The sequence below is a fragment of the Amblyomma maculatum genome, chromosome 1, assembly GCF_055883805.1.
Source record: "Amblyomma maculatum isolate TAMU_Amacu chromosome 1, ASM5588380v1, whole genome shotgun sequence".
NCBI classification, from domain to species: Eukaryota; Metazoa; Arthropoda; class Arachnida; order Ixodida; family Ixodidae; genus Amblyomma; species Amblyomma maculatum.
Genome location: NC_139344.1, coordinates 247,800,829 through 247,813,940, shown reverse-complemented (window position 1 = coordinate 247,813,940; position 13,112 = coordinate 247,800,829). Strand labels below are relative to the sequence as shown.

The 13,112-nt window shown below is 47.5% G+C and overlaps 1 protein-coding gene across 3 annotated transcripts in view; it reads left to right on the top strand.

Moving 5' to 3' along the window:
* The window catches only part of Spn (protein phosphatase 1 regulatory subunit spinophilin), a 77,601-nt gene that overhangs the window by 32,933 nt on the left and 31,556 nt on the right, over positions 1-13,112 (top strand). For all 3 annotated transcript variants that reach the window (XM_084590796.1, XM_084590797.1, XM_084590799.1), the window contains exon 13: positions 11,941-12,185. In XM_084590796.1, coding sequence (XP_084446922.1) covers positions 11,941-12,185 — 245 coding nt within the window. The remainder of the gene's footprint in view (positions 1-11,940; positions 12,186-13,112) is intronic.

The following is a 13,112-nucleotide window of genomic DNA, read 5'->3' as shown; positions in this document are numbered from 1 at the left end:
GTTGCGCTGAAGAGAGCAAGCAGCCGCCGCCGAGGCCGCCAACCGCCACCGCGCCATTTAGGCTTTACCCACTCTTCTATGGTTTTGCCTAAAGCTTTACCTGGTTTAATTTCTAACCCCGTTTTGGACATGTGTAGCCTCTAACTATGCCGCTCTTTCGCGGCATAGACAGCCAGTCTTACATGCCGCACCAAATCGGCTGCCGGAGTACTGCGAATGTGGTAACACCAGAGGCTTGAGTTTTCAGGTACTCCTATTTCACTTTACTGCGCCCTGTACAACATCTATGAAGAGTGTGCAGACTGACTGTCCATTTGAAGCTAACATGATTGCAGTCGCAGCAGCCGATGAAAGCCCAGGAGTTGTGAACAAGGCGCTGAAACGTTTTGGCGGGCTAATTAAGCATCCTGTATCGAACGCAGAGAAGCAAAAGATATGAAGGAAACTGGTGAACACAGCAATGCGTTCATATTTTTGCTTCGTCTCTTGTGCTTGTCTGTTTTCGCGCTGCTCGACACAGGGAGGTAAATGGATCGCCATAGAATGTCCCACAAACGTCTTTGTGATCAACATTACCAGAACCAGCTTGAAGTTGGTTCCCGTTAATATAGGTTCTAGTAACGACTGATTAAGGCACGAGTTTCATGGAATTGCCCTGGTAGATGTGTTTTTTTTTGGCCGCGCTGTGTGCGCTAAACCGCCCTGACGCAGCGGTACGTAGTTCGAATTATCAACTCTCGTTCGAATTAACAGGCTTTTTTGTACACAGATTTCTATGGAGCTTGGCCGGACCAGGTAGTGTAGTTCGAATTATCAAAAAAATTCGAACTATCAAGGTTCGAATTAACGAGCTTTCACTGTATAGCTCTTATACTTATCACAAAGCCACGGCCATTCAATCGAGAGCCTTTGAAATCGTGAATCACAGTCGAACTCTAAACAGCTGTGCTGCTGCTACGTGACAGCAAACTTGATCGCTATTGATAGATTTCGTAATCTCGCACCAAGGTGTCGTGGCACCACTGTCACCCTCAATAATTTTGTGGACATGAAAGCAACCAGCCTGCAATTTTAACTGCAAAAAGATTAAAAAAAGAACAAAATTGTTATTTGTTTGTTCTTTTTTTAATCTTTTTGTTATTGTTATTTGTTGCAATAGTTGTTTCAAGAAGCTGGATTGCATTTATGCACTTTTCAGGAACGAAATTTCCACTACAATAAAGTACAGTTGAACCTAGATATGGTGAAACTTCATTCTACTCTTCTTTCTTTTTTACAAAATGTGGGAAAAAACATTAGTTGTGTTTTAGCTCTGGTTAACCCTAGTTGAATTGCGAAAGCAGCAGCGGAAGCTTTTACCTGCTACATTGTTCCCCTACGTGCCTACGTGTCGGGATAATGAGAATGCAAACGGTTCTGGCAGGCTGATTCTGATATCACCCTCCCGTATGAAAGGAGCGACCCGAGTGGGCAGCTCCTGCCCGTGGCATAGGGCTAACATGAATTCAAACGTCATGGCAGGCTGTTTTTTTTTATGAGAGACCACGGACACGACACACAGCGACGAGTGGTTAGACCTGGCATAGTATTGCTTTCACAATAAAGCATATCTGGGAAAACTTATGATTCTTACTGTATCATTTTGAAAACTGTAACTGTTAAATTAACTTGGGAGGGTGTATGTGTAGGCTAGTTGATGAGACATAGGAAAATAAAACTGCAGCATGCCAATGGCTGCCTGTGTTGTGTCCTCCCTCCATCCTTCAAAGTCATTTAATGACACTTTCACCTCATAACAGTGTACATTACCATTTATTTGCTTAAGATCTGAAGACCTGTGCTTTAATTCTCACAGAATTCAGTTCACACTTGTATTGTTTTTAGCGTGAAATAGATTAGCAGCACATCCGATACTGGGATGGCAATAGCCAGTTGTTATTGCTTCCCTCGTTTCCAGATGATTCGCCCCATAGCATTGCCTAGTGGAGAAGCCATTGCGATGGCTCTGACTCTTTCTTATCGTATTCTTGCTCTTCCCTTTTTTCGTTCGCAGTAATCCCTGCTGCCTTTTGCAATCAATGTGGCCCGGTCACACTTTCAATTTTTGCTGCCGGCACCTATTTCATTGCTTTCTCCCTGTCATTTTTGCCATTTTATTTGCCCTGTTACATTTGCGGCACCATTGAAGATGCCTGCGTTCACAAACTGCACATTTGAGAGTATTGATTGTCACATGGGAGGTTTTCATATTTCGCACGCTTTCTTTTCAACCCCTTCCCCCCCCCCCCCCCCCCCCCCCCCCCCCCCCCCCCCAAAAAAAAAGATATACAGTTAAACCTCCATGTGGCGAATTCCTCAATACAGTCGAACCTCGTTATAACAAACACGGATACAGCGAATTATCGAATATAATGAAGTAAAAGCAAAGTTTGGTTGGCTGTGCTTTATTTCTATGGGAGTTCTATCTGTATAACGAAAGGAAAAACTGAAAATTTGACACTAAATCGGTTATAACGAAGCATATTTCGTATTCACACGACTCAAAATTCGCAAAGAAGCCAAAAATAAATAAATTTCAAAACGCTAAATTTCGGTTTTATCAATCGCCTCCACCTAAAATGTGTTTGAATCACCCGCGCTTTCGCACGCCACACCATCTAGGGACCGCGAATGAATCTAGCATCAATGGCTGCCTGGCATGTGACCGGCACGTGATCGAAACACCGCCCGCGTCACCTCCACCTAAAATGTGTTTGAATCACCCGCGCTTTCGCACGCCACGCCATCTAGGGACCGCGAGTGTATCTAGCATCAACGGCTGCCTGGCAGGTGACCTGCACGTGATCGAACCACCGCCCGCGTGCCCCTGCCCCTACTTTTTGCCGACCCGCGTGTGTGCTCACTTTCCTCGAGGTCGTGCCGTCGTCTTGCAGCATGGCGGCGCCGAAACGCAAAGCATTTTCTCTTGAAACAAAGGTAAAAATATTCAGGGCGGTCGACAGCGGGCGCAAGAAGAAAGAGAATGCAGCAGACTTCGGCGTTGCGCCTAGCACTCTGTCAACCATACTGAGGTCAAGGCAGAAGATAGAAAACGTGCACTCTGCAGGCGCCGTTAAGAATGACAGGAAGCGCGTCAGGTATTGTCATCACCAGGATGTTGAAGATGCCTTGTTCGCGTGGTTCAAGGACGTTAGAGCGCGCAACCTGCCTGTGTCTGGTGCCGTGCTTCAAATGAAGGCAAGAAGGCTCACTTGCGTCTTAGGCCACGATGACGTCTATGCAAGCAGTGGCTGGCTGCAGCAATTTAAAGACCGCCACCAGATTGTTTGCCACACCTTGTCGGGCGAAGAAGCAACCGTCGATGTAGAGAACTGCGAGAAGTGGGCAGAAAGCTTCCGCATGCAACTTGTTACGTTTGGGTCGCGAGTGCCGGGGTAGCGTACCGCTGCCACCAGTTGTTAGGTTCGGCGCGCGGCCCCTTGGTAGCGTTGGCCTTGCGGCTCCGTGGACGGCGGACGGCATCAAAGGTGCCAGCAAAGACGAGGCGTCTTTTAACGAAACAACCTTTACTGTAACATCAGGAAGAAACGGGCAGTGAAGCTGACCCGGAGAGATTACAGACACTCTCACACAGCTGGTGTCTAGCGTCGTGCCAACGGCGCGTCAAAGTAGTCTCTGTCCCAGCGGAGTCGGCCGCTGCTTTTTATAGGTTTTCCCGTTCACAGGGAAAGGGTAAACCCTCACAGGAAAGGGAGAGCCAAACATGTTGGTTCACGACGAATGACTCAATCGCAGGTGTTCCGACCTCATCTCCTCCACCTCCTGCAGACAGCTCCAGGCCTGGCCAGCTTTTGCACACACACGCACGCACACACATTTGGCGCGAGGCAGGAACACGCTGAGACTCGTCGGCGGGAGGAAGCGTTGCGCGGCCGCTGAACGGCGTCGAAATGGCCGATCCGCTCGCGGTTCTGCCTGTTGCTATGCGGTGGCCGCCTCAGCTGTCCCACTTCTCGGTGGAGAAACGTAACAGACTGCCCCGCCGGGGGAGGGAGATCCCGAAGGGCAGGGGACTGCATCCGCTGTCCGGAGGGATCGGGATGTTGCTGCTAGCCGGGATCATCTGACTCTGTTTCTCTTGAGCCAGTCAGCCTGAAGAATTCCTTGGCAAGTCCGGGTTTCCAAGGCACTCTGCAACTTGTCTTCAGGAGAGATTTCTGACAACCTACAGCATCACAACCACGCTAAAAACTCCAACTGGTCAGCCAGCAAGCACGGCACAAACTTCACCAAGTTTTGCCAGACTATTTCCCTCCTATGCCCCCATCTACATTAAAGGGCAGCTCAGCAGCACTTGGAACGCGTCCACAAATTTGAAAATCGCATTTTCAAAACAGCACTGCTAACAAAAATAATACAATGCAATCTGTTCAAAATCCTATGCCAGGAAGAAAAACACCAACTAGTGAATACAGGCTTCTTCTCACGTCATGGGCTCCGACTTTAGCCATCGGTGTTACCGTTGAGATCACCCTTTTCACTAAAGCTTCGGCTGTCCGTTTCCCGGAACAACCGTACCTTCCTGTTTCTGTGCAAAGAAACACATGAGGATGAATCACTCACTTTTCTGAACAACCTATCCCTCGCCTTACGTGTGGCACACCAGTCACGCGATTTCTCGGCACGGGCGCATTTGTGCCTTTGGGGTAGTCGCTTTCTCTTTCGCGATAGCTTCAATTTGCTCCATTGTTTCTCGCGCCTGCCTTTCCGTTTTTTTCTGCGGCAGCACTGAAACACATGCTTTGCGCTTTCTTTTCGCAATCTTTGGAGTTTGCTCTCCTTACGATGGCAGCATTCTTTCTCGCGCCTGCCCTTTCGCGCTTTTCGTCGGCAGCGCTGGAATACTAGCCTTCTGCTTCCTTTTTGAAACCGTTTGAGTTTGCTCTGCTTACGATGGCAGCAATCTTTCTCGTGCCTGCCCTTCCGCGTTTTTCGGTGGCAGAACTTGAATACTCTAGTCCCACTTTCTTTCGGCGCGAGCTCTGGCAAGCTAGCGGTAACCGGAGCTAGTAGGACACCGGTGTCGTCAAAGTGGTCAAAGTGCGGCGCCGCGTCTACATCGCGGCCAGCAGCGCAGGACTCACTTTCAGTCAAGTCCGAACGAAACCAACGGCTGACGTCAGTCGCGTCAGTACGCCTAGGCATTTGCTCTGGCGGCTCGTCGCCACTCAGTGCGTCGCCTCGCTCAGAGCTAACCGGCGCACGATCAGGCTCCTTCGACAGCTGGGGCGCTTCGGACTGCGTGAGGGCCATAAGTGGCACGTCCGCGTTCGCACTGGGGTTGCTTTTCTCATGAACACAACCTAGCGTGGTATCGGGGCACGAACAATTCTGACTCTGCTCTGGTCGCTCGCTGCCGCCTTCGCAAGTCTCGCTCTCTACAGCGTACGCGCACACCTCATCGGTCTGCCCTGGCTGATCACAACTCGCGGGCTGCTCAGTTTCGTTGATCGGCACTTCGTTTTTCTGCGTGCCCTGCTCTACGACACAGCTGATTTCGGAAACCGAAATTTTCTCATTTCCTAGCTGATTTCCATCTCCGTCGCGCTCTGCACAAGCTTCTGCTTTCGACTCGAGAGGCGGTTCAGTTACTACCAGTTCCCCACACTCATTTGATGGAACTGTATCTCCTACAGCTACTTGGGTCGGCATGCAGTTCACCTCGCTTAACGGCGTCACTTCGGACTTCTCGCCGATTAAGCCTGTGCTAACCGTCTCAGCTAGTGGCTCGACCAAGGTAACAGGATACTCTTCTGTTCGAGGCTCGGTCGGCTCGCTACTGCGGTCACATTGCTCGGCCGCTTCCCCAAGCTGTTTCTCACACTCCGGTGCAAGTTCGATTTGCTCCGGAACTTCCGCACTGTCTAGCCATTCGCTTACAGCGGCTTTCAACTGGTAGGCCAAATCAAAGTATGCCTCGTTACAATGTTTCTCGCTCTCATATCTCTTCCGAAGATCCTGAGGCGTTATCTGATATCGTATCAGCAATGACTCTTTTAGTTCATCGTAATTTTTCAAGCGGTCGCCAACCAATCGCTTGATTTCTTCCGACGCTTCAGCGGAAAGAAGAGCTACCAACTTCTGCGCCCAACTATCTCGCTCGAAGCGTTTACTTCTGCAGATATTCTCAAAGTCTGCCAAATAATCTGCCATATCCTCGGCGATGAGGAACGGTGGTAGACCATCTCGCGGTATTGAACCGTTACACCGCATGGCATTGTTAATGGCATTGCAAAGCTTTTCCGCGCTCATTCCATGTGCTGACGCCTCCAGCTGTATTAGTTTCATTACGCGGGCAGACTGCTTTTCCCTCTCCTCGCGACGTTCCCTACGTTCACGTTCCTCTTCCTCGTGACGTTCGTCAATGATCTCAAGGCATTCCAAAAGCTCGTCATCTTCAGCTTCCAACGCAAGAATAGCCTTTAACACTTCTGGTTTTTTGAGTTTGCCTGACAAATTCAGACCCAACTCCTCCGCAAGCTCCAGCAATTTCGGTTTGCGCAACGACTTCAAATCCAAATTCATGCCTGTTCCGAGTGCTGCCTTCTCTACTGCCCACTATTGCCTTGCTGCACTTAACCCAGCAACAACGACAACACAATTACCAGCTCTGTTCTCTACTTAACAAAAGCCTGGCAAAACTCAGTAGAAGAAAGTCCCGCACTCACCAAACCTCGCAGCCAAGAATCCAACGCAGTCGTTCCGCTGCAGGCAACCAGTCATCACACAGGGCTCGTTGCACTGCTTCCGTCTTTCCGCTGAGCTGCTAATTGATTCACGAGTCACGCCTCGGACATCTCCGCTCTTCCCACCAGATGTTGCACCTCGGGCAGGCCTGGCTCGTTTCACCGACCACGGTCACTGCTTGGTCGTCCTCGTACCTCCGCTGTTCACGTTGGACGATGGTATCGCCTGGCTCCTCCGACCACGGTTACGGCTTGGTCATCGTCATCCCACCGCTGTTCACCAATTGTTACGTTTGGGTCGCGAGTGCCGGGGTAGCGTACCGCTGCCACCAGTTGTTAGGTTCGGCGCGCGGCCCCTTGGTAGCGTTGGCCTTGCGGCTCCGTGGACGGCGGACGGCATCAAAGGTGCCAGCAAAGACGAGGCGTCTTTTAACGAAACAACCTTTACTGCAACATCTTGAAGAAACGGGCAGTGAAGCTGACCCGGAGAGATTACAGACACTCTCACACAGCTGGTGTCTAGCGTCGTGCCAACGGCGCGTCAAAGTAGTCTCTGTCCCAGCGGAGTCGGCCGCTGCTTTTTATAGGTTTTCCCGTTCACAGGGAAAGGGTAAACCCTCACAGGAAAGGGAGAGCCAAACATGTTGGTTCACGACGAATGACTCAATCGCAGGTGTTCCGACCTCATCTCCTCCACCTCCTGCAGACAGCTCCAGGCCTGGCCAGCTTTTGCACACACACGCACGCACACACATTTGGCGCGAGGCAGGAACACGCTGAGACTCGTCGGCGGGAGGAAGCGTTGCGCGGCCGCTGAACGGCGTCGAAATGGCCGATCCGCTCGCGGTTCTGCCTGTTGCTATGCGGTGGCCGCGTCAGCTGTCCCACTTCTCGGTGGAGAAACGTAACAAACTGGATGGCTACGAGATGCGCGATGTCTACAACGTGGACGAGACTGCGCTTTTTTTTAAGCTGCTCCCGGAAAGGTCACTCGTTGCGAAGGACGAACTGTGCCGAGGAGGTAAGAAAAGCAAAGACCGCGTCACCGTTGTTTGTGTCGACATGGATGGGTCAGATAAAAGGCGGCTAACTGTTGTTGGTAAATCTGCTCGCCCCAGGTGCCTGCGCAACGCCTGGAATGTCCAAGCGGACTATCGCTCGAACAAAAAGGCGTGGATGACGTCGTCACTCTTTGAAGCATGGCTGAAGGCCTTCGACAAAGACATGGCAGAGCAGCGCAGGAAAGTGCTCCTTATATTGGACAACTGCTCTGCCCATAAGGTGTCTGTACCACTTGAAGCGGTCCGCCTAGTTTTTTCGCCGCCAAACTCGACCTCAGTGCTGCAGCCATTAGACAGGGGCATCATTCGTTCACTAAAATGCTGCTACCGAAAGCGATTGGTTACGCAGCTCGTATATGACATAGACAGGGGCATATCAATGTCCATAAACCTCAAAACTACTCTGGACATGCTGTACGGTGCATGGAACGAAGTGGCACAGTCAACAATAAGAAATTGCTTTGTCGATGCTGGCCTAGCCCCATCCACCAGCGAGACTGAGCCCAACAACGCCCACGATTCTGAAGGTGAAGCGGACAATTTCGACGAGACGACATGGCTTCAACTGGCGGTTCCGAATGTTACGTTCGAGGACTTTATTGCTGCCGATGACAACTTGGCTGTTGCGCCCGAATTGACCGACCAAGAAATTGTCGATCAGCTGCTTCTTACCGATGATGCTACGAGCAGCGATGAGAGTGAAGAAGAAGGCGAAGAGCTAGCTCTCAGCAGCACCGAGGCCGCCGATATGGCGAGGAAATTGAGAAGGTACCTTGAGAACCTACCTGTGGCCAAATCAGCTGACATTGGGAAAGCGTTGCACAGTGTCGATTTCGTTGAGAAATTTATTCTATCGAATAGTGTGAAGTGCCGCCAAATGAAGATTACGTCGTTTTTTAAATAAATCAGTTCTGCGTGGCCTAAATCCCGATTTGTGTGCTCATTTTTGCTTGGCAGTGCAAAATGAAAGGTAAAGTTTCGCATGCTTATACCACGCTTTAAAGAAAAAAAAAAAGCTTTTTTTTTCAGCTCTGTGCTTTCCATTTTAGGGTAGCCTTTACTTGGGTTTATGAACAGAACTTTTTTTGTAGGAATTTGTGTGTACTTTTACAACGAATATCGGATATAACGAACGAATTTCCGCGCAAAATGAGACTTCGTTATAACGAGGTTTGACTGTATTTATTACAAAGTTTTTCAATTCCTCAACACCGCCCCCATTGAAGCGCATGTATTTGAAAACTCCATGTAACGAACATGTCGCGGCGGTTGACCTTGATATAACGAACTCGCGACGCCGGCTGTCTCCTAGCTAGTGCCGAGTCACTGGAAATTTGGCACAACCCCGCAAGTTTAAGGACGATAAAACACGAACTGAAGTGAGAGGAACGCCTACCATAGCAACGAGCGACCGCAGTTGATACCGCGCTTCGCATTTCAGCGTCGGCGCTGCATCTCCTTGGCAGACGCAGCACTCTCCGCTGCTTTTGCTGTTGGAACATGGCACTACAATAGTTCATGTTTAAAAGTCGACAAAAATGACCACGCGGTTGCTCGCAGGCCCGAGCGCAGTGCGTCTGTTGCGGGGACGGCGAAGCGCGCCGGCGCCGCAAAGCAGAGTCTGTTTCCTGAGGCAATGGGGGTGGGCAAGCGCGGCGGCAGCGCCAAGGCGCGCGCTCTCCCCCGGACTGATTCCTCCTCCACCTCATTTCCCCGCTCCCTTGTAGACGCGTCGTGCGAGCCGCAGAGGAGGTGGAGGCAGCCACCACAGTCGCACCGCGCTATCAGCGCGATCGCGAAACATTTCACCGCTTCTATGACTTAGAATAATTCTGATTTACTGTCAAGGCGGTTTCCCTTGCATCAATTCTTAATCTGGTTTTCGTTCTACCTTGTCCTTTTGGGTCTTCACGTGAAAACTGCATGTAACGAAAACCTGGATATAACAAAAAATCGTGAACATTTTACATTTTCGTCATAACCAGGTTTAACTGTATATATATAATATATATAATTATGTGTATGTGTGTCTATGGCACACATGAAAATAAAAACTGATGAATGACATTGTTTGGGACGCTTTACAGTTTAGCACTAGATTTTTGGCTGAAGATGCAGTGGCTAAAGAGTAAATTCTTTAGCTTGTCTAATTAATAAGTATAAGGAATACAAATATTTTTGGTAATTACATGCTGCTGTTACTAGCATGGTTGAAGTTACCTCCACCTAACTTGCCTCGGTATATTTTTGTTTTGTCTAGAATTAGCTAAGGCACCTGATATACGTTATTTTTTAAAAATCTTTACAGGTTCTTAATTTAAAAACTGGGAGGTGCATTGAAGTGGTTTGTGCTCGTTCACTGTACAGTTTGGTAGACATTATGTACATGATACGATAGAGTTCAAATAACATATAAACAGTTTACTAAACTTCAAACCGGGTAACTTTTTAATTTTTGGTTCTAGAGCTAAAAAACATATTGCAAAATTGAAGGCTGTCAGTATGCAAGGCAAGCCCAGATTTTTAGTTTTCTGAATCTGAATGATGGTTAAATAATTTAAAAAATATGCTTTTGAAAACTTGTTACGTTGACATTTAAGTGTTACATATTATAAAATGGTGTCACTGTGCGTGGCATTGTCACTAATGCTACATCATCTTCTACATAAGATAGATATATTGGGTCTGCATTTGCTACATTAGATGTTCAAATGATGCCAATTTATCAATTAGCAATTAACAAGTTTTCAATAGCATGATTTTACCTCTAGTATTTCAACTCACTCTGCCAGTTCAGGAAATTTTGAAACTTCGCTTGCTGTCAGTGTTGATAGCCTCCACATATAACCTTACATATAAGCAAACAAAAGTTATTTAGCTAATTTTAGTGAATTGCTTCTCTGTTAATTGAGCTAAACTGGAATGTGGTGTTTGGTTTTTCGCGGCCGGAATAGCTGTGAGCAACTTTGAAAGAGTTCTAAAACATTGCAAACGGTCTTTCCTAGTTGCATCCATTGGCTAAATTGAGTTTGTGAAAAAATTTGGCATTACTGATTTTCGCTAATTGAACTATTTTATGATTTTTTACTATTTAACTATATCGAGGTTTCGCTGTAGCCTTCCTGCTCCAATCCACAGCACCTTAACTTGGAGGAAAAAAAAAAAAGAAAATGAAAGGCTGCTTTAAAGGATGGTTACCAAAAGAGCCCCTTCACATTCTGGATGTCTTGTTCACGCATGCAGTGTCACTCTTCTTCATGTGCTTGATCAATTAGCAAACTGTTTGACTTTGCTGGCATGCAAATTTCAACACTCACGAAAAAACATAAAACGCAGCAAAAGCCACAGCACTGCAAACTAAGGTTTGGTTTGGTTTTTATGGGGTTTAACGTCCCAAAGCTACTCGGGCTATGGGGGCATCGTAGCGGAGGGCTCCTTAAATTTTGACGACCACCTCGGGTTCATTAACAAGCATGAAAAGGCACCACTGTAGCAGCGATCGAACCCATCTTTGGGTTCAGCAGTCGAGCAGCCTATCCACTAAGCTGCCACTATGGGTGCAGACTGAGGTTTGAAGACATGTGTTCCACAGCAAAGGCCTCAGTTCTCCGAGGTGGTTGTTCACGCAATGTCCCACCCTCCCTCTGTGTGCGTGTCCACAGAAAATGTGGGTGTGATGCCTCTCTTTTTGGCATTTCATTTTGTCCCTGTGCTGCACTGTACTTGCAGTTCACACAGGTGTCCCCTGCTTGATCTCAGTTATTGCTTATGGTGGCACAAATCTTGTCCAGCTCCCATTCGGCTGGAACTATAACATTAGCATATACTTGGTTCCCACCTTCTTGAAACTGTGTGTTGAAGAGGAGTGTACATAAGGTGTGGCCACTACCATTTTGTGATTAGGGCTGATATTCTTTTGGAGTATGTGCATCTTTTCAAACATTCTCTTTTATTAATCCTCCAAAAGTGTTAGGGAAGGTGTCGATGGCAACTTTACTAAGTATGTATTGGAGCTGCTTGTTTTTCAAACCTTGATGTATTTCGTGGAGCACATTTCTCAGTGTCCTTTTAAGGTATCTGGCTGCAAGAGTAATAGAATTTTTTTGATGATTTTGCTGTCTGAATTAATGCAGAGCTGGACAGTGATGATTGCCTGCGATGTGAACTGAGTCCTGATGAAGTTTCTGGGGATCACCGGAGATCAACAGTGGAGCGGCGTGGCGCGGGCGATGCATTTGACCGAGCGGTGCCCCATACTGAACTTCTGGATTCCACTGCTGCCAAAGCTAAGGCTGAGCTGGCTGCCAAGGGCAGCCTTGCGAACCGACAGCCCCCTTCTGTGTCGGCTCTCAAGAAGCAAACTAGCACTGACCTGGCTGTAAGTCATTTTTTATTATTTTCCTTTCATTCCTTTTTTTTTTTCTGATACATCAGATGTCACAACGAAGGAGGTATCGCCGGGCAAGAAGGAGGTATTGCCGAGGGACCGTTCTATATATAACGTCCCATCTGTGGCTCTACGCTACTTTGCACTCGTCTGGATATCTTCACGCTCTTTTGATCGCATGAGATGAAACTTCAGCGGAAAAGTTTTGAAAAAAAATAATGTATATATTAATGCGCAGCGTTATTGGAACCTGCAGCACAGCACATTTATACAGTGTGTATAAATGTGCTGTGTTGACTATGTCGAGCATAAGAGCCTCAAGTCTTATGTCGTTGAATAGCCTATGTCAAGTTTAATTGCATTAGACATAATATAAGTTTTAATTAATTATCATCAATTAGTTCTTTGTATTAAATTCAACTTTACGCTACAGCATCGAGTCATATATCGTTGAATAGCTTGCATCAAGAACGAGATATTGCACTATACTATAGGTATTGACTAATGAGCTTTAATTAGGTGATTTCATTAACAATTGAACTTTAGGCTACAACATCGTCATATATCGTTCCAAAAGGTCTCTACGAGTCGAATTCAAAATCTAACGCTAAACTACGCAAAACGATGTAAAAGCGAACTAAAATGAGTCTCACTTGGTTAAAATAAGCGCATGATACATGCCTCAATGTTTACGGATTCACAACACGTAAAAAGTGAAAATCGCTCCCGGTACTTTTTTTTTTTTTTGACCGCCTGAAAGAAACCACCATCTGACGCTTGGTGCGTTCCCTCAGTTAGCTATTGGCAGAAACATCTGAAGATACGATCATTCGTTTCTTTCCTGCACTTCATAATTTCTGTAGCATCATTAACACTTTTGCAGCTTGAAACATTTTTCATTAAAAGGCTGTCATTTTT